Raw genomic sequence first — 19911 nt, forward strand, 5'->3', positions numbered from 1 at the left:
TTTTGTATTGCTACATAAAAAACGGACGTTGAGTCTTTGACTTTTCCTCTAATATTATCTAGTGCTAGGTCTCAATCTGACGTTTTGTGTTATGACGTTGTTCCAACAGTTTTCCCCGGATTGTGTTTTGTGCTGCAGTACTACGTCCGGTATTGACGTTTTGTGTTAGAATGTTGCTCTGACGTTTTTACCTATGTGTTTTGCGTAGTGCTACATCCAAATCTGACGCACAAAATCATTGTACTTAAATCTGACGTTTTGTATTAAGAGTATTGTCCCAACCACGAGTTTCTGAAGTGCTACGTTTTGTGTTAGTATGTTCAGGGATAAACAAGTCCACTAGCCCTATTGTCCAGGGCAAGTGAAAGTGCTGTTCGGGCAACCGCATGTCCTACCCCACTTGTCCGATCGGGCAAGTAAGATTTTTCCATTGATTTTAGTGCAATATTGATATACTTGTTACTTTTTACAGTCATGACATCAAGCAATTGTCTACAGAGAATTCCATTGCTGGAAGTGAAAATGCATATACTAGTAACAGTGACATTTGAATTTTGGGCAAGTGAAAAATTGGTTCGGGCAAGTACATTTTTATGTGCTTGCCCGATAGGACAAGTGGATTTTAGAAAACTTGTTCAACCCTGATGTTGCTCTAACAGTTTTATACCTGGGATTTGTGTTAGAATTTTGGCCTAACGTTTCGTACCTGTTTGTTTCTCCAGTGCTACGTCGAAAGCGTCCCAACCACGAGTTTCTGAAGTGCTACGTTTTGTGTTAGTATGTTGCTCTAACAGTTTTATACCTGTGGGATTTGTGTTAGAATTTTGGCCTAACGTTTCGTACCTGTTTGTTTCTCCAGTGCTACGTCGGAAGCTGACGTGAAACCACCCATGAACCAGAGAAGACTCGTGGCGTTACGGAGGGACCCGATCATTGGATATGGCTTTCAACTACAGGTGGGGAAAATCATCATAACACAGTTATTAGAAAATAATTGTTTTCATCTAATTAAAAAAGTCATTTTCTAATAATTACAGATCATTAGCAGATATCGATTGGCGCAAACAACAGCTTGTAGCCTTCATCATTATGCACATGAAAAACATAGTTTCATTGCAGTGGTATGTACCAAAGTGCTGTATTTTCCCATAGAAAAAATAATATTTGGGGGCAATAAAACCTGATGACGTCATCCATATGGCCCAAAAAATCAGATTTAGAATTATTTCATGCCGATCTATCAATATTCCTTACAGTTCCATTCTTTCTTAATTCATTAATTAGAAAACAATTGAAAGTCAAAATGCCAATTTAGCCAACCCTGAAACCTTAAATGAGGAGCTAAAATTAAATGAAATATTGAAATTGCACCATGTTGACTAGAATATATATTACGTCGTATAATGTGTATGTGTTCATATATAGAAGGGATGGGTCTAAGTAGTGTCGTAGAATATGAGTAAACAAGAGCTATCCACCGACTAAAACTCGTGACCACAGTCAATCGTGACCACAGTCAAAGTCCAGAACACGAGATATTAAAACAGGAATTTCCACTGTAGTATTGTTAAAATCCACTAGATAGCCCAAAATATGATCATTTCAAGATATACCCACATACCAAATATCAAGACAATCCATGATCCAAGGCATTCTGGAGTTATCGTGGTCACAGATGGACAAATGAACACAAAATAACGCTGTCCAAAACAAAACCTACGTGGTGAAGGAAACAAAACGTAATACCTATTTCTTTGTAAAAAGAATTTTTGGACGCCTTTTCCATTCAAGCATATATGTAGTGACTAATCCGGTCATTATAAAACGACGTGTCGACAAATTTGTCAAAAGCGCACCACCAACGTAGTCCGAGCATCTGACACAAATCAAGAATTCTGGGAATCCAAGATGGCGTCCTATCCTAGTCACGCCACTGTCTGCGGTTTTTGCTCTGACGTCTCTCCCTGGCACACAACTCCCCGGAGTTTAAACATGAAAGTTTCCACCTGTCGCTAAAGAATCACCTATGGCCACACCAAATTTATTTGTTGCTTCTCAGATTTTTTCGGAAAGATTTTCGAAAAAAAAAAAATTCAAAAGGTCTGGGGTGAAGATACTAAGTGTACGACTTGAATAACACTAAGAACAACAGCCTGAGGAGTTAAATGAGGGTCTGCATGCTCTTTTACGTAAGGCGTAGGCAGCCTATTTTATTTCCCGTAATTCGTAGGGAAAACCATCTTATCTACGTAAATCGTAGCGAGGTGACGAAATTTAGCGTAATTGCCTTCCTTGATTTAGCGTAATACATAGGGGGTTCTCCTGAATTCAGCGTAAATCGATGTCAGGACCCCCATACTGACCCTCTTAAATGGCACGTTCTATACAATGAACCCTTCCTTTGATTTGTTACTAATGTTGTGAATAAAACACATTGTCTTTAGACTGAAATTATGTGTATGTGGCTCTGAATGGTAATATTTACAGGTTTGTGATAGCAAATCCGTGTGTTTCCCTATAAAAAAAGTAGTCACTGCTTGATGAAAATTCTATGAACTAAAACGCATATTATTTTTCATCGGACTTAATTTTTTATTAAAAGAAATGGACAAGCAAATCCGAGAAGCAACAAATGAAATTATTGTGGCCTATGACTATGAGTGGGACGTGAAGTACTTGAAATATGTTATGTCCACAACAACATGCCTCGCGTTCCTCGACCACCCCCGGATTCTTGTGGTCAACTTCTAATGGTAGATTCCGGGCGGTCACAAGAGTCACTTGTGTGAGATATAGGCCGCGAATGTCTCAACCTAGTGCCAAAACCTTGACTGGACAGGTCTTAAAAAATTCACTTGCCATCTAGGTCAAGTACATAAACTGTCTGGTCTCCGGGTTGACATCTTGCAAAGGTGATAGTCACCTGTTATGTCAATCCTTCCACAAATGTGGTAAAACTGAATAAATAAGAAATTAAGTAGAATATTTCATTGCCCCAAACTTTAAATAGAATGTTTCTATGCATTTTACAAGCAGCAAGGAAATCTTATTTTCAGTGAAAAAAAAAGGGTTAAAGCATGAAACAATGTTTCTTTACAAGGAGTTGATATTCTTCCAGCTTACTAAATACGGTATCAACAGGACCAAACCAGTATCCAACTGGCCAGCCTAAAAACCTTCTGTAACACGTGGTAGACAGAAGTTTCGGGAAGACATCTAACGAGCATTCTGCGATGTTTACCGACACTTCGCGAAGTTGGGCGATATTTGCCGACATGTCACGAAGTAGGGCGTCTTTAGCACTTAGCTGTAAAGGAATGCGATTGATACATTCATTTTTATCGCCTCATTTTTTGCATGATATACGTATTTTCTTCGCAAGCCCCTGGTAGCGAGAGATTGTATGACAAAGGCTACATTTGTACATGTATAATCATAACTTCAAGCAAGCTTTAAGCATCGCTTTCAAAATGCCGATCACAAAGATCTAGCATTGACCGTAACGTAGTAATTATTGGATAGAGCTTCTGCTATTCCGCCTTCAGTGGGTTACAAAATGAAGTCACTTGTAAAAAAAATCAATATCCTCAGAACAGACAATTCTACTGAATAAGCTGATAATCTTGACCTCTTTTCAAGTATTAGAAGTTCGTCTAAATGTACGTTCCCACCAATACAGCTCAGTCGTGCATAGGATATTGTGAAGGGGAATATTTGCAGGGATTTAAGACGGCAAAAGTTCGTTGCAGTGCCATGATAAGCCGCTAGAGGATCCAAAACATAATCACTAGTCAGTACCTACTCTGACATACCGATTTTGATGACAATCAACCAAGCTACAAAAATGGTCCAAAACCTACACCATTTCTTTCGTACATCAAGGTCATACAAAAAAATCAAGACCAATGCATGTCCAGGACAAAAGAAACACAAAAAACGGACGTTCGGCTGCAGTGCCAAGATTGACCGCCAGGGGGAGCCACAATTAACCTTGGCCTTCGTCTTCCCAACACTTACGATTGCCATACCGCGCCTACCAGTCTAGGGCTAAATTGTCTGCCCTCTAAAATCCATCGCAAGCACCATTAGTAAGCATATACATCACCCTTCCCTAGTGTTAGATTCTTCAGAGCTTCCATCAAATTCAGAAAAGCCTTTCCAATTATTTTTCTTGAAATCCTAGGCAGACCCTGTGAGATTTGATTACAATAACATATGGTACAAATCTAATTAGGTGCGCAAGTAATACCATAATAAATATGGGGGGGGGGGGGATTTCACTCTAACATGAAACATATTCTGTAAGCGGCAATGGTTGGTAAGCCTGGAGATATATTTTGTAGCCAGATTGTCTAGAAATTCAACTTTTTGACGACGCCCCAAGGGCGTAGTCATTTTCGAATTCTTCTGGTATCGCTATCGCCCTAAAGATACTTTGAAAATTGCACCAATGAAACATATTATGTAGGTGACAATGGTTGGTCAAGCCTAGCGATAAATTCTGTAGCCAGATTGCCAAAAACTTAACAGTCAAGTCTTGGGTCACACGGCGGTCGGTTGCTAGGGTATTCTTTCCCGTTGCTATGCGAGTTCGACAGAGTATCGGGTTACAAGAGGCCTACTATTTGCTAACCGTGAAATATTTCAAAATAAACAGAATGTTATGACAAGGAAAATGTATTCAAAATAACATTAAATTCGCAATTTTAGATAGTTTCAATCTTCCCGTTTGAATTGAGATAGTTGTTTTGTTTCGATTTTGCTTCCAAAGACGATTATTTTCTGTTTCAAGGAAGGCCTTCAATATGACCATACTCTTGATAAGATGGGCCGCAAGTGCCATGGCAAATTCTCGATTTTTATATTTTTCATCATCTGAGAGGCAAGTAAAACTTTCTGTTTTGGGGATTTTTTAATTTTTAATTTTAAGCAAAGTTACAGTCAAAAATATGAGTAAAAATGGCATTTTTCGCACTTAATTACCAATAATTCAAAATCTAAGGCATTTTTTAAAAATCCCAAAAACAGAAATCTCGGGAAAACCGTTGCGGTCATTTTGAGCCGTCAATGAGTTAAGTTGGACTCTTCTTGGTGGAGATCTTAAACGATGTTTACACGCATGTCATGCCGCACGGAGAGCGGGAGGGTGTAATTGATACCGGTGTAAACAACACTTATAATATCCAAGGTCAATAATATCAAACGTCAGTAGCTTCGTTAAATATCGCAGGTCCCAAACAAAGTGATAGCATGGATGTACTGTACAGAAAATTGTTTATATTGGTTAAAAACTATCTTTTTCGCCTGATTCAAGTTAGTTGGGGGGGAAATGCCAGAAAGCACGGTTTTACCTGCAATGACCGCAGATGACCTAAATAGAACACGGGTTCGGTTCGAATTACGTCAGATGGAACATCATGGAAGAAGGTTCGAATTCGGCTAGACATGGGAGGTTTTGAGCCCGTATTTGACCACCGTGTCAATTGATGCAATATACCTTTTTGGCGACGCCTCATGGGCGCAGTCATTTTCTTTTGGTATCGCTCTAAAGGTGAAATGGTTGGTAAGCCTCGCGATATATTCTGTTGACTGATTGTCTAGAAATCCAACTGTCAAGGTTTGGGTTAATTGATGCAATTGACATTTTTGGCGACGCCTCAAGGGTGGGGTCATTTGGTATCGCTATTGACCAAAATAATACTTTTTGAAAATTACACTTCCTTAGGAAATTGGTGTTGGTGCAACCTGTGTGGTTTTTGGAATGAATCAGAAATGCCCTTGATGGCTTGGACATGTGAAATGGTTATCTTTAAAGACAAACTATCAAACTACATGCTTTCTGCTTCAACTTGAAATGACACTTCTATTTGATTTTTTTCAGTCCTTCAGTTTCCATACGGAATGTGGAAGTCTGCAGTACGCCACTTACGTCAATAAGGTCATTCCCGACGGGCCAGGTCACGTGGGAGGACTACAACCAGGTATGTACCAAACAAACAAACAAACATGTAACTTGAATAAGAGTGCATGAGGTAGTAGTCCACCTGTGTGTAGTGGCTAAGAAATAAGAAAAAGAAACAACTTGCAACTTTGTGTCTGTATCATTCACACCAACACCTTACGTCGTATATACCATTGCATCGGAGTTGTAGAAAAAAAGAATTATACCATATCCACTCTAGTCATGAACCGTGATGAGGGGGGATACAAACACAGTCACGTTTGGGTCCGCATTCTTAAGTAGCAGCTTGTAATTGTTACGTTTTTGGCATTGTTGCCATACAATACCTTTTACAAGTCTTGCGTTTAGGGTCGCATTTGTAACACACCAGCGACACCTAGCTGCAGTGTGAAGTACTACAAGACTAGCTTTTTTTGCAGACGGTCACTGAAATGACCGAAACATAGGCTCTCATATATATGTGGTTGTGTAAAAAGACCTTTGTTATCTGGCAAAAAGAAGAAAGACGTTGATGTTTGGGGTAGTGTTTATTAGCTAAAGACGTATGTACCTTTCTTGTTGTAGGTGACGTCATAATGGAGGTAGACAACACCAATGTGGAAAGGGAGGGAGCCAAGTCCATTACTGAGATGATCAGGAGAACGGGACCGTCCGTTAGACTCACGGTGGTGTTCATGGACGCCGTGCGCCGGGTCAGACTGCAGAGGAGACTGGAAGAACTCAAGGTGAGCATTGCACGGTGTAATTGCGCCGCCATGCGGTCAATGAGGCATTTACAGCGTTGTTTCTACCATGGACCAGAGTACACAGGCTGCTGTAAAAAGTAGGACTTGGCCGAATAGAATGAATACTAATGCTAGAAGTAGTAGTAGAAGTAGTAGTAGCAGTACTGAACCATGCCAGAAGGGTTAGTTGTGCAGAGGAATAATGTCTTTGGATCATTTGTTGTCACGTTTGAGCATTGTTTACGTACAGTGTTATTGAAAGAGGAATTATGTGAAGTCAAGTTTTTGTCTCCTTCCCGTTTCAGTCTGACCTGTGCACCAAGAAGCTTGAGCTAATGGACTTGGTGGAAAAGGAAAGGGAGCTGACGGGTGAGTTGGGATTTCATTTTTTAAATTGACATCGAAACCTTTGGGAATCAAACTGGTCACTTGACAAATAGGTGTACGCAGGCAAAATACTTTCTATAACAGTGCCCTTGAACTAGTAAATTTCGGTATCATTCTTTCAACATCAGTACAGTAGACCGATCCTGACAGACCAGTTCAACCAATGAGAGAATGGCAATTATCGGTTCAACCAATGAGAGAGTGGATGGATGTCCGTCAAATATTTTTTCCTCCTTGTTTTTCAACTCTACGTTTTGAGGGGGTTGGGAGGGCCCTGGGATCGGCTTATACTAGACGCTGTGTACTACACGTCTGCGGCTAGTAGTTTGCATTGCACATTTGAATATTCATATTGTATTTGTAGTGACTAACCTTCTTATCTGTATTTTACAGGTAAACTTAGTCCGGGAAGCCAACACGGAAGCCCAACGAAAGACCTCAGTCCGACTAAATCCCCTGCTGGCCAGGGGTTTGTGAGAGACAGCCATGACGTAGAGAGGTCCCCAAATAGAACATCCCATGTCCAAAAATCCCCTAGCAGATCCTCTCAGGACTCGAGCGACCTCTCTCCCGACTATGTGGAAATCACAGGCAGTCAAGACGACGTTTTCAGCAGCCATGTTGGGGTACCTACATCCGGGGTAGTACCAGGGTCGTCTGCGACGTTGCCTCCATCCGCGAGAGCAGCAATGGCGGGAACTTCAGGTCGCGCTCGTAGAGTGTCGTCTGACAGAGATTCTGTCTATGGTGAAGAACTGAAACAACTCAAGGCTGTATTGCAGCACTTTGAGTCGCTACAGCGATACAAGGAAGAGAAAATAGCCTCCAACAATTACGGAGAAACGAAGGAGAATCCTCACACTAGTGGAACATGGCCGCGGCAACAGTCACCCGCCAGTCGACACCGTTTGTCTCGCGAGAGAAAACGAGACCCTTCGCCCAATCACACGGACTGTACCACAACGTACGACCGGCGACGTCATTCTCGCAAAGGTAGTTTAGAATCTGACACAAGCGTAGAGAACTCTGTAGTAGCTGTCTCAGCGCCTGAGTCTCCACAAGGTAGACTTTCCCGCCAAAATAGTCTGGAAAAGGAGAAGGAACTAGAAGGACATCTTCACGCATTGAGAAGGAAACACAAGTCAGGCCGCCTTAGTGCCAAGTCCAGCGATGAAGTTTACGTATAATATAAGTTGTACGTAGACTTCATGTTGTTGTAAATAAACAATATTAGGTTTAAAGAGAGGTAAACAACACATTCATCAATATTCAGGAGTCATTAATTGTACAAGAACCATCTCATGAGGCTACTAGTGTAGCCTTCGCAAACGTAGAGGCCGATTTTCGTTTTCCAAAACGGTCGTCACCTCTTAAAACGGCCGTTGCCAATTTCTGTGTACACACGCTGTGATTGGGCAATTTCTAAATGTTGATTTACATACGCTTTGCTTCTGGTAAGCCCCCCTCCCCAAAAAAGTTATGAAATGCTGAGACATAGCAACGACCGTTTGAAGTGGCAACGACCGTTTGCAAGGCGAAAAAACGCGCTCCGTATAGACCCTTCTGTACAAAATTGTCACTTTAGAATGCTGTCGACGTATTTATACTAGAACCTTTGGATATCAATGAAACATTTGGCTGCCATGACATGCGATACCTCTCTAGTCTCTACTGTTGGAAAAAAAGTTCAGTCAGAAACGAAAACTGAAAACTTCTGTAGAAATAAGGTTTAGAACAAGGTTCTATTGTGTTCATCTTGCATTTTCCTTTTTTTAATTCTCGCACGATGTTTGAAACACTGAAACTTATCTTTACTTTGTTTGATGCAAAGAAGAACTACTTCTAAAGTTGTTTGGCATTAAAAAGTACCATTGGTAAAAAGGAAACAACACATAAATACAGGAAAACAAGAAAGTGAAATTTCTTTTTTTATTTGGGGCGTCACAAAAGATTGTTCAACGTCCAAGTTGTCTTACTTTTAACAATGGTTATAACATTGGTTTCAAAAACATTGGTTTCAAAAACTAAACAATAAAAGAAATGGTACAAGATATTTTTGTTTTGTCTTAGGGAAACAACTTAAACCGAACAAGTATACTTTTAAAGAGTAGACCCGAAAAATATTAACTTATTAGAGATATGAAATTTCTCTACATTCTTATCAACTGTACCGTTCCAATTTTTGAACGGTTTTATTTTCAATGTCATTTTATGACCTGAAAAGATTCAGACATTGTTCCTTTCTTTGTATGGATTTCTCTCGCTGTCCTTGTATATTGTTGTATTTAAAACGTATTTGCAGTTGTGGACGCTAAAAAGTGATGTATTATATTATAATATTGTTTGTTCATTGTGTTCACAGTTGCTTATTTATTATTACTGGATAAGAAAACAAGTGTAATAAAGGCTGGTTCCTTGTGTAAATACATGTTGGTCGCTTGTTTTGATTCAACAATATCCAATTATGATATGTTCTACTGATTAGGCTATGTTGATTCAGTTATATGGATGACATCATAGCTCTGGCAAGCGTGTGAAAAAAACTGTAGACAAAAAAGAAGCTGCCTTCATCGTGAAATCTCAGTGGTCAGGAAGGTGAAACAAATTACTATAAACACAGAGTATGGTATACCGAACAACAGATTCTTAATTTTTGCTCTTTCACATCTTCTTTGGTTTTAGAATTGGCTTTGACATTCTAATACGTTAGTATCCGTTTTCCTATATTCCTTTGCAAATCTACGGCATACATTTGCCACTTTTACAGCTACTTTGTACGATGTACAGTATGGTAAACAAAATTTTTTGGGAAATAGACAAAAATTGATGCGCACGTGGATGTCATCCATATAATCGAATCAAGATGGCCTTAACAGTCATAGATGGCACTTAGCATTAGCTATTGGGATCTGAAAATGTTGGGTGATTTTGCCCAAACATAGTCATCTGCTTGAAGCTTGTCTACTACAAGATCACTTCCAATAAAGTGAAACACACATTCACTGCTAACTCTAGAACTGCTTGGATTTGAGAAGAAAAAAAGCAATTGGCTACGCTGGAAATTTGAAGTATTTTAAGTTTAACATATTTGTTACAGATTAGAACAAAATGTTTAAAGACAATATATCTCTACAATGAGATAAGATTCAAATATTGCTAAGGACCTTTCAAGTGACATCCATCACTCTTCTTCCACTAAAATGAACATAACGTTTTCTTAGCATTGATTTGTTATGCAAGTTTAATCTACTACTTCTAGTAGCGACACCAAAGAAGAGCGATAGAAATCACTCGAAATGTCTGGAAGTAAACTCCGAATTTCATCCAGTTGTAAAGAATGATTTGTCTTTACAGATTATTTACCTGGTTGCCTAACTTTCATATTAAAGCACATGATTTATGCATTGTTTGATCCCATGTGGCACAACAAGGCACTTGCCCATTACATGGACAACTTCTCACACAGCTTTCCATCACAATTAGATGAGAGTTTCTTTTTTTCACATGAAGTTCATGAACTTGTACAGTACGAAGCCGCCATGTTGGAATCCACACGTCACGAAGCGCTGGTCACGTGACACGTCCATGCATGCCGGGATAGATTGCAGTCGACACTGAGACACAGTTCGCCCCGTGGTTGTTTCTAGCACGGCCAGGGTACCGGCTTGGGTGACGCACACAATGTACTTCTCTTCACAGAGAAATCTCGACGATAATACAGAACTTTCGCTCAGTCCGAAAGCACAAACTTGACCACCGTTGTTTGAGTCCCATGCGTGAATGGTTCCATCCGCTGCAGACGATAGAATCAGTCCTGACGGACTGAACTCGCACGAAGTAACACAGCTCGCATTCTGTGCTTTCAAACTGAACAGTCTTGCTCCACTTTCCACGTCCCATAGTCCAACAACCCCATCTTTCCCGCCACTGGCAAGTTGGCACGAGTCAGCAGAAAAACTGAGGCATGTGATAACGTCACCGTGGCCTCTGCAGACGACTTTTGGCTCAGCGTTGTCAGGAGACCAGAGGATGAGTTTTCCCGCCCTGTCTCCTGACGCCAGGGTTTGTGAGTCCGGCGAAAAGGCACAACAGGACACTCCGTCGGAGTGGCCCTCGAAAATGGCGCTCTCTATGCGTTTCTTGCCTTCTAGGTTGCCCCCAACGTCCCAAACGCACAGGGTTGTGTCCGTACTGCCAGCAGCGACTATAGCATTGTCCGGAGAGAGCGCCATGCATGTGATTCGGAAGTAAGCATGCCCTTTGAGCAAGCGGTGTCTCTCTCTACGCATATCCCAAACTTGGAGCGAGTTCGTCCCCGCTAGTGCCACAAGCCGTGCTCCATCCAGAGAGAACACACACCGAGGCGGGCATTTTGATTCCACCTTCTTCATTTCAATCTTGGAGATGTATCTTCCCTTGTTGTAACACAGTCCTCGTTTCAGGTCTCCCTTCTGAGAATCCCAGACGGTTAACGTGCCGTTCTCCCCGTGTTCGCACGTTACAAGTTCTTTGGAGTTGGACGAGAACGCGCAAGTCATGATCCCGTGCGTTCTGGCATCTTGGTTTACATTTGCAGTACCGTCCTCTTCCGCTAGGTTAAGTAGGCTCACTCTACCATCTTCTCCACAAACCCAAACGTAGTCGCCTTTGGTAGCACAGCAACTGATGTAGGAACTATCCGGCACGAAGACTTTGTTCACTCGAAGAGTTCGAGTAGATGTAGCGTACAGCCTCCCGTTTTGGTCCGTCTCGTTGTTTTTTCCGCGGCAAGCGGAAATGACGTAATCGTCGGTCACGTGACAGCTGCTGACGCCGCCATGATGGTTTTCGACACTCCCGAGTTCTTCAAAAGATTCCAAGTCCAAGACTCGCACACTGGTGTCGCTTTTGTCTCCAACTACACACAAGAGACTATCTCTGGTGAAGATTTGTTTCAAGCCTCCGTCAAAGTTGATCTTTCTGAGCTTATGTCCAGTTTGCACGTCCCATACGTTGAGAGACTTGTCTCTGCACCCAACCACAACATTTTCTCCATTTTGCACGAAACAGCAGCACTGTATCGGGGCCTGGTGGTCACCGAGTGACATGCAGTTCTTCAGCAACAGTTGGTCGCCACATGACGGACTGGTCTCTCTTTCAAGGTCAAACAGTTTGACCTTGAAGATGTCTTCGGGAAGGTCAGACAAGGAGACACCCGACAAGGAGTAGTCAACGTTCAGAAACATTGCGAACTTGTTGCCTGATTCAGGAAAAGCGTAAATGGTGGGAGTTGCCATGGAGTCTGGAAACGCAGGTGGTTCGAATGCGACAAGTTCTCCTTCAGTGTTTAGTGCGTGAGTGGACGACCCGAAGAAAATATGTCTGCCTCCAGGCAGGAACGTACACTGTCGAACTTCTGGAAAGTCAGTTTCGAACAGTCCCATCACTTTTCCTGTGAATGGACGAAATACACGGACCTTTCCTTGCGAATCTCCGCACGCGAAAAATTTCCCGTCTGAGGAGACATCACAATCCAAGATGGCCGCCGCGCGAGTTGCGAATGACGTCACTGCCCCAAGGCATTGTGGTTGTTCGGTGACTTTCTGCAGCCAAGGTCTGCGTTCACGGTCAAGGTAGGTGTTGGCAATATGTCTATCGCTTCCTAGTTTGCTGTCGTTTGCGGCTATTGAGACAAAATTGTCCGGATTGTCAATAATAGTGTCTGCGTTTCGAAGAAGCAGGTTTCTGAAGCGGTCAACCGTCGCTCTCCCCTCGGTGGAAAGGCTCTTGCACCCCGAAGCGATGGTGTACTCGTCAACCATATCATACACGGAGAGCGGGTCGGTCTCGAGTCGGACTCTGATGTGGTGAACGTTACAGAACAATGACGTGACGTCACTGCCAAACTGCTGGGCCCGAACACAGTGGTACATTCCATGACGTATGGCGTACCTGGCCGTAGCTCCTGACGTAGGCCTGACGTCATCACCTCTCATTTCCGCCATGATGTTTTGGACGGCTTCTTTGGACACTCGAGCCAACACGGCATGCCCTTGTTCAATGTCAACCCGGTGCTTACTTTCCGTGGTTGCAAGCCATGATTTCATTCCCGGAGCAAGCGAGAGACTCTCACACTTACTTCTTGCCAGCTTCCCTAACTGTGCAAACGCCTGCTTCTGGAATGCTGGGTTGACTTTCTCTTCCGTCAGAATGTAACCAAGAATGTCTTTGTGTACAGGTTCCTTGGCCGCCGAAAGGCACCCTAACAAAGCAGAGAACAGCTTCTGGCCCAGGAAGGTGTATACACTGTCAACGATTGCCATCTTCACCTTCATCAGTCCCGTTGGTAGTTTGTTGAGGGTCTTGTTGGTAAGATCATGTTCTACCAAGAAGTTTACCAGCTGGAAATACCCCAACCTACCCTCTGACTTCTCTAGTAGAATTTCTATCACTTGGTGGACGTTGGGCGCAGACATCGTTTGACTAAGGACGTCTGTTAGGAAGAGACGAACGTCTTCTTGGTTTCGGGCATCTTCGTTGCTGAGTCGTAGCATGTCGGAGCTGTTTCGTGAGTCTTCGTGATTCAGTCGGGACTCTTCGTGTTCGACTTGCTTGAAGTACCTCTTTACGTGTGAGGACGTTTCCCCACACGTTATGAGGAGTGTCAACCATCTTGGCAAGTGTCGTAGCTGGCTGATCATAACCTTGATCTCATCCCCTCCTGTTGAGTCTACTAACTCGTCAAAGCCATCCAGTACCAACAGCATCCGCTTGGTGGCGTCCGGCCTACGTACACAGCTAAGCGGCCTGTGGATTAGGCGGTGGTACATCTCGACCGCGGACAGATGGCGTAACTCGGCACGTAGTTCCTCGTCTTGTTCCAGTACACGACAATACCCGGGGACACTATGCGACAGCTGGCTCGCCAAGTTCACAACAAAGGTCTTTGGTTCTTGAAGGGAAGGGTTCTCCGGAAAATAGCAGGCTGCGAGATTTCCATCTTTGGCGAATCTGTTGCAAACTGAGGCAGCTGCACACGACTTCCCCATCCCAGATGGACCAGAGATCACAAAGGACCTGGAGTCGGTCCTAACATGGCACCAGTGGCTGACTTCGTCGTGTAACCATTGTCTTGTCTCTGGGTGAAAGTTTCTCAAATTTCTCTCCACGATTCCTCTCAATCTTCCCATTCTAATCCTCTCACCAACAAGACTGAGAATCGAATCCTCACTCGGGGGGCACAAAATGGCAGACAACTCTTCATTGAGGTGTTCTCCTTCGAAGGTGAACACCAACGACTCAGAGATGTCTTCTGAGATGACATCCATCCCGTCGCTCTTTGCGGCTTCACCAATCCCAATGATTGGTTCGTGGACCTCGGCCCTTGTTTCCTCATTTGCATGCCTGTCTCTATCCAACGCGACATTCTTCAGATTCTCGTTTATGTCCTCTACAGATTTCCTCGCATCACTCCTTCTCTCTCTCAAACTCACTCCATCGAAGAGCTGATTCAGCTCTGCCTCTAGCGTGTCAAACTTTTCCTTGTCCCTCTTCGATTTGAACAGCCTCGCTATCCTTCCTCTCTTGTTCACCTTTCGTACGTGTCTTTCTGACTGTTGCAACTTCGCCTCTACTTGGTCGAAGAAGTCGTTCCTCGATGTACGAAGGAGGCCTTCGGAGGAGACGACTTCGATTGCATGGACTGTCTCGACAAACTTTCTCGTCCGTTTGGACACTCGCTTCCCGTGCCGTACGGTGTGGTAGATGCTCCCCACCGCGTGGCAGATGGGTACTGCAGCGATGACGTCTTTCCGGTCCCGGGCGGAAATGAAGCTGACGTCACCGTCCAGAAGCCTTTGCGTCGTCGGCAGGAGGGATGTCTCGCTTTGCCTGACGGGAACGCTCCGGACGAGACCAGCAAGATGTTGGATCTGGATGAAAAATAAGAAGCGAAATTTACTTCTTTGCTTATGTAATTCATAAAAGCTACAAGTTCGATGCTTTGTATCACAAAGTTGACCAAAAAGTATTTAAAAAATAAGGACTAGAAAAAATAGGGTTGTTAGGCAAGGATTGTCATAGAGTTTCTTCTCTTTTAAATGCTGACTACACAGTCTAAAATCAACTGTTCAAACCTTTGATCTGTTGACAGCGTGTGAAATACAAGAAGTCTGTTTTGAATTATATCACCCAGATCGGCGGTCGACCAAAAAAGGCTGAGGTCGGCAGTTTTCGCTAGGGTCGGCCGGGTAACCAAAGACACTTTTTTTTTCGAGGCCCAGTGTAAAACTAAAAAAAGGGTAAAAAAAAACAACTTACCATGGTCTCGCAGCTCTGTGTGTCCGGGGCAGAGGGTCGTCCGCGGACCGCACCGCGTCCTCCCATGGTGCTTTGCGCTGGATTCTGGTGGACTAACGCACCTGCAAAGGCACACCATAAAACATTTCGTCAGACAACGTCTAGTTATGTAAATATACATATGTTCTTATGCAGATTGCAACGAATTTAGAAGATCCAAAACCAGGACGGGGCGATATCAACTTGGACTTGAAACAACTTTTGACCAATTGATGACGTCACATGTGCAACAAGTCACGTGTCAATAGATTCCGGTGAGTCAACTTGTTCTTAGTTAGGGCACACTTAAACTTTCTACATATCATCAGCTGACTGTGTATGTTAAGTTTTGGCGTCCGCAGACTCAATGGTTTTAAACTTTGACACTTTAGAAAATGCCCCATGTGTATTATAGCCCCAGTTTGCAAGATTTTAGCCCCGAAATTGACAACAAAACCTCAGTTTATATGTGAATGAAATATACTGCGACCCATCTCCAGCTTTAGCTGGCTCATCATTTCGTATATCTGGTTTATGTGAAGCTGCAAATGACCGTTGAGTTTCGGAACAATATGAGTCGAATGAAAATGTTTTTAATCATTTGATTGACAGGATGAGACAGTGTGCATTCTTTGGTTTCTCAGATTTATCAGTCATAAAGCGACCCGAACACAGCTGTGTTTGTGCCGAGGAAAATCCATGACGTCATCAGATTCCAATGTAGTGAGAAGAACGAAAAACAACAGATGGACGTTTCTGGCGTTATCTAATGCACCTGTCAATGTAAAGCAAAGGGTAAGGCAAGAGAGGGATCTATGACATTTCAGAAGGGCAAAAGTCACTATTGTGCTGAGGGTCCTCCACTTTGAGCCTATTTTAAGTCCAATTTACGTCCTTAATTTTGGAAAATGAAGAGGGGGGCTAGTATAGTACAGGTTGTAGAACTTCAGATTTGGCCCCAAAAATTTGCCCATTTACAAATCCATGAGGACCCCTAGTTTGAACTTGAAGTGGTCGGTCCCAATCCTGCCGTCATCTAATTCACAATGGTGGCATTATTTTGAAACATTGGACCTCTTCGTTCTTTTCCGCCGTATAGCAATTGCTGAAATTGGACTTTTGGACATTTGACATATCGAGCTGCTGTTGTGTACTAGGTTGGGTTGTTGCTAGCGCCAGGTACCTATAACCTTTAAGTATAGGACAACAAATGAATGTTTTCAACTATGCTAAAGCGCTTCCAAATCTTTAACTTGGGGAAGACATACCGACTGATTTGTACATATGCATCAAACCTGAGTAACTGGCAAAGTCCCCCCCCCCCTGACGATCGCATCACTGAAGAATTACATTGACATGTGCTCAAGCACGTTGTTTGTGTCGAGTTTTACCGAATCCTTTTGCCGTATTCAGTTTCCTATCGTTTATTTGGTTTACCAGAAGAAATACACACGGGCATAAAAGGGTATTTTCAAGTGGATGTGGGCATGTGATGGGCCCACAGAACACACAAACACTTCGTCGCAAAAAAGCGAGTCAAAAAAATCGCTGTGGCTATTGACACACTCAGTGTGCCAATAGCCAAACAGGCTATTGACACACCGAGATGCCAGTCAGCCAATCAGAGCTTGTAACATGCCTTTCCGGCAATATTTTACACAAGCAATAGTTGATTAGACATTGTTCAGAAGATTAGACATTGGAATCTTTGAATCTTGGAATGAACGGACGTATTCAAGTTATGCCCTACATCTGGATACCTAATAATACAGCCTTCATCGTGTATGAATGACGTAGCGTAGTGGATAGAGCGTTGACCCGGGAATTCATGTTACCAGCTCCGACCCGGTTCGAATCCGCGCCGGAGTTTTTTTAATTTTTTTTTTTTTCAATTTTTCTTGTCCCTTTTTAAACATCCATTTGATATAAGAATATTTTATATATAAACAACTTTTAAAGTTTCTGTTAACAATATAAACCAAAAATAACACTGACCACAAAACATGTCATAATTTTCGGCCGTGTGGTTCCGGCGCTATCGGCAGCGACTCGGAAGAATATTTCTTTCACATTAAAAATAATGGAGGTAAAACAACAACTATAACTTCGCTTCCTTAGTGATATAAGTTTTGAGGCCGAAAATTCTCCAATATGGCAGGAATTCGTCGGTAAACACAGCTGAAAACGTGTTCCTAACCGATCCAACATGGCTGCCATGATCACATGTGGTGACAGTAAAACTAGCACCCTATATGATAGCAGATTCCGATGTTTAAAATTGTGCCGTAAACACGTGAAAAAGAGCGTATTTTGGGTTGATAATGGACACAGGATGCCATTTGTATTTTTCAGAGTGTTGATTGTCAAATATAATCGTAAGATTTCCTCATTTTAGTGGTTTCTATCACTGGGTGTGTCAATAGCCTAACAGGCTATCGACACACTCAGTGTGCCAATAGCCTAAACAGGCTATCGACACACTCAGTGTGTCAATAGCCTGTTAGGCTATTGACACACTGGGTGTGTCAATAGCCTCGCTCCAAAAAAATTACATCATGTCTTGCGACAACAACTTTCCGTTTTTTAAAAACTACGGCCTCAGGACCGTCTAAAAGAACATACTCAACTGGCAGGAAATTCATTCACGCAACAATCAATTAAAACCACATGTGAACAATGTCTTCTAACACTACAGCCTATAATGTATAGCGTAATAGCGAATTTCAGAAATAAAACGACGCCCGTCTGAAACAATCACAATCAACTGGCAGGACATTAATTCACGTAACAGTTAAAAGCACCACGAACATTCCCTACTTTGTACTACATTTTCACTGATAAAAATGCCTTATAACACTATACATGTAATATATAGTATAATAGCGAAATAAAACGACACCCAGTCTGAAACAATCAATCCAGCCACTGTATACACAAACGCAATCAACTGGCAGGACATTCATTCACACAACAGTTTAAACCACCGTGAACGTTTCCTATTTTGTAGTACATTTTTACTGGTAAATTATACAAAGGCCTCCTTACACATAATGACGAAATAAAACGACGCCCAGTCTTAAAACAATCAATCGGAAGATATCTAGTCTAGCCACTGTCTACGCAAACATCATGCCAACACAGATAAGACCAGCTACTGTCTGAAAACACATTGATAAGCTTTGACATTCACAGCATACTAGCACCCTACCGTCCATATACAGGAAGACCATCTGGTGGGCACACTCAAGTGTTTTGATCAGATAGCTTTTTGGACCGGGAAAGCCCTTGCCGTTGCCATGGTAACGGTCGAACCACAGGAAAAACCTTGAGGTGAAACCTCGTGACCTCTCCGGTGACCGTTAACGGTTGTATGCACGACCCTTCACTTTGAATATCAAATACCCGTCTATTGTGTGGCAATGAATATGATTATGAATGAAAAAGAAACTGTAAGCAAATCCGTCAGTCATATCATTATCAGTTAATCTTTTGATTTCTAAGCGATATGTATCACATGTCATTGTCTTGCCAAAAAGATCATGTATTTGTTAGAGTTTGTATGTATGTATATTTGTATGTGGTTTAGCAGCATAACATATAGGATAGATTGTGATAAGGTTATGTCATGTCGAAAAAAATGGTATATTTTGAGCCCCTGGCGGCTCTTGGTACTGCATCAGAACTTACGTTTGAGGTATCTCGTTAAATGTCAAATAATAATCTTACATATTTGTCATGTCATATTTCAGTAGTTTGCGAGGCTCTTATTGGGGGTTGTCAGAATCTGTATTGTAGATTACATGTTGGGCGTCACAATTTATATTTCGTTCAGCGACTGATGTACTGCATATTGTTCAATCATATTATGAACACCACTAAACATACGCAGGGATCTTATATTGCACAGTTCGTGAGGTCTTTGCAAAAATCTATTTATCTTTAGAGACAGTAGTGGGCAAAATATGCAAGAAATTTTCACCTAAAAATTGCACCAACACTTAACAACAGGCACGATCTATCTAGACTCTACCAGGCTTCGTGGACCGGTGGTCTAATTGTAGAAATTGGACAAATAGAATCTATAGTACGCTAGGGGAGTTACTGTGCGTTATTTGCGAACCCATCAACGAAACGCCTGGCCTATTGACACCGAGTATAGATCACAGTAGCCTGGTAACCATTCTCCACCGATTTACGGGTACTTTTCCAGCCCTGTAGTAAGCAATAGCCCTTTTTTTCTGGCAACCTATCTTTTCAGTCAGATTTTCTACTTTCCCGGCCCGTAGAGTGCAACCTCGTAAAATTTCACCGAGGTACTCTGATGAGATAGGCGGTCGGGCAATGCCTTAGCACGGTAGAGATAGCGGTGTGCTCACGGTTACCAAGCTAGATCACAGACAGACGTGGCGAAACCATGACTCACACACTATAACTGCAGTCGGCTGGTGTTAGTTTACAAGGCGTGTCTGCTATGATGTTTGTCCCGTCAGTCACAAACATAATTTACGACTACTTAGCAAA

The 19911-nt window shown here is 42.4% G+C and overlaps 2 protein-coding genes across 5 annotated transcripts in view; one reads left to right on the forward strand and one right to left on the reverse strand.

Moving 5' to 3' along the window:
- The window catches only part of LOC118406100, a 54293-nt gene extending 45447 nt beyond the window's left edge, over positions 1-8846 (forward strand). For both annotated transcript variants that reach the window (XM_035805963.1, XM_035805964.1), the window contains 5 exons: positions 860-956; positions 5882-5981; positions 6527-6687; positions 6993-7056; positions 7468-8846. In XM_035805963.1, coding sequence (XP_035661856.1) covers positions 860-956; positions 5882-5981; positions 6527-6687; positions 6993-7056; positions 7468-8261 — 1216 coding nt within the window. In that variant the 3' untranslated portion in view covers positions 8262-8846. The remainder of the gene's footprint in view (positions 1-859; positions 957-5881; positions 5982-6526; positions 6688-6992; positions 7057-7467) is intronic.
- A 256-nt stretch (positions 8847-9102) lies between these two features.
- Positions 9103-19911, reverse strand: part of LOC118406096 — a 30561-nt gene continuing 19752 nt past the window's right edge. For all 3 annotated transcript variants that reach the window (XM_035805959.1, XM_035805957.1, XM_035805958.1), the window contains exons 2-3: positions 15373-15473; positions 9103-14984 (exon numbers count right to left, since the gene is read on the reverse strand). In XM_035805959.1, coding sequence (XP_035661852.1) covers positions 10575-14984; positions 15373-15438 — 4476 coding nt within the window. In that variant the 5' untranslated portion in view covers positions 15439-15473 and the 3' untranslated portion in view covers positions 9103-10574. The remainder of the gene's footprint in view (positions 14985-15372; positions 15474-19911) is intronic.

This window comes from Branchiostoma floridae, chromosome 18 (assembly GCF_000003815.2).
Source record: "Branchiostoma floridae strain S238N-H82 chromosome 18, Bfl_VNyyK, whole genome shotgun sequence".
Taxonomy (NCBI): Eukaryota; Metazoa; Chordata; class Leptocardii; order Amphioxiformes; family Branchiostomatidae; genus Branchiostoma; species Branchiostoma floridae.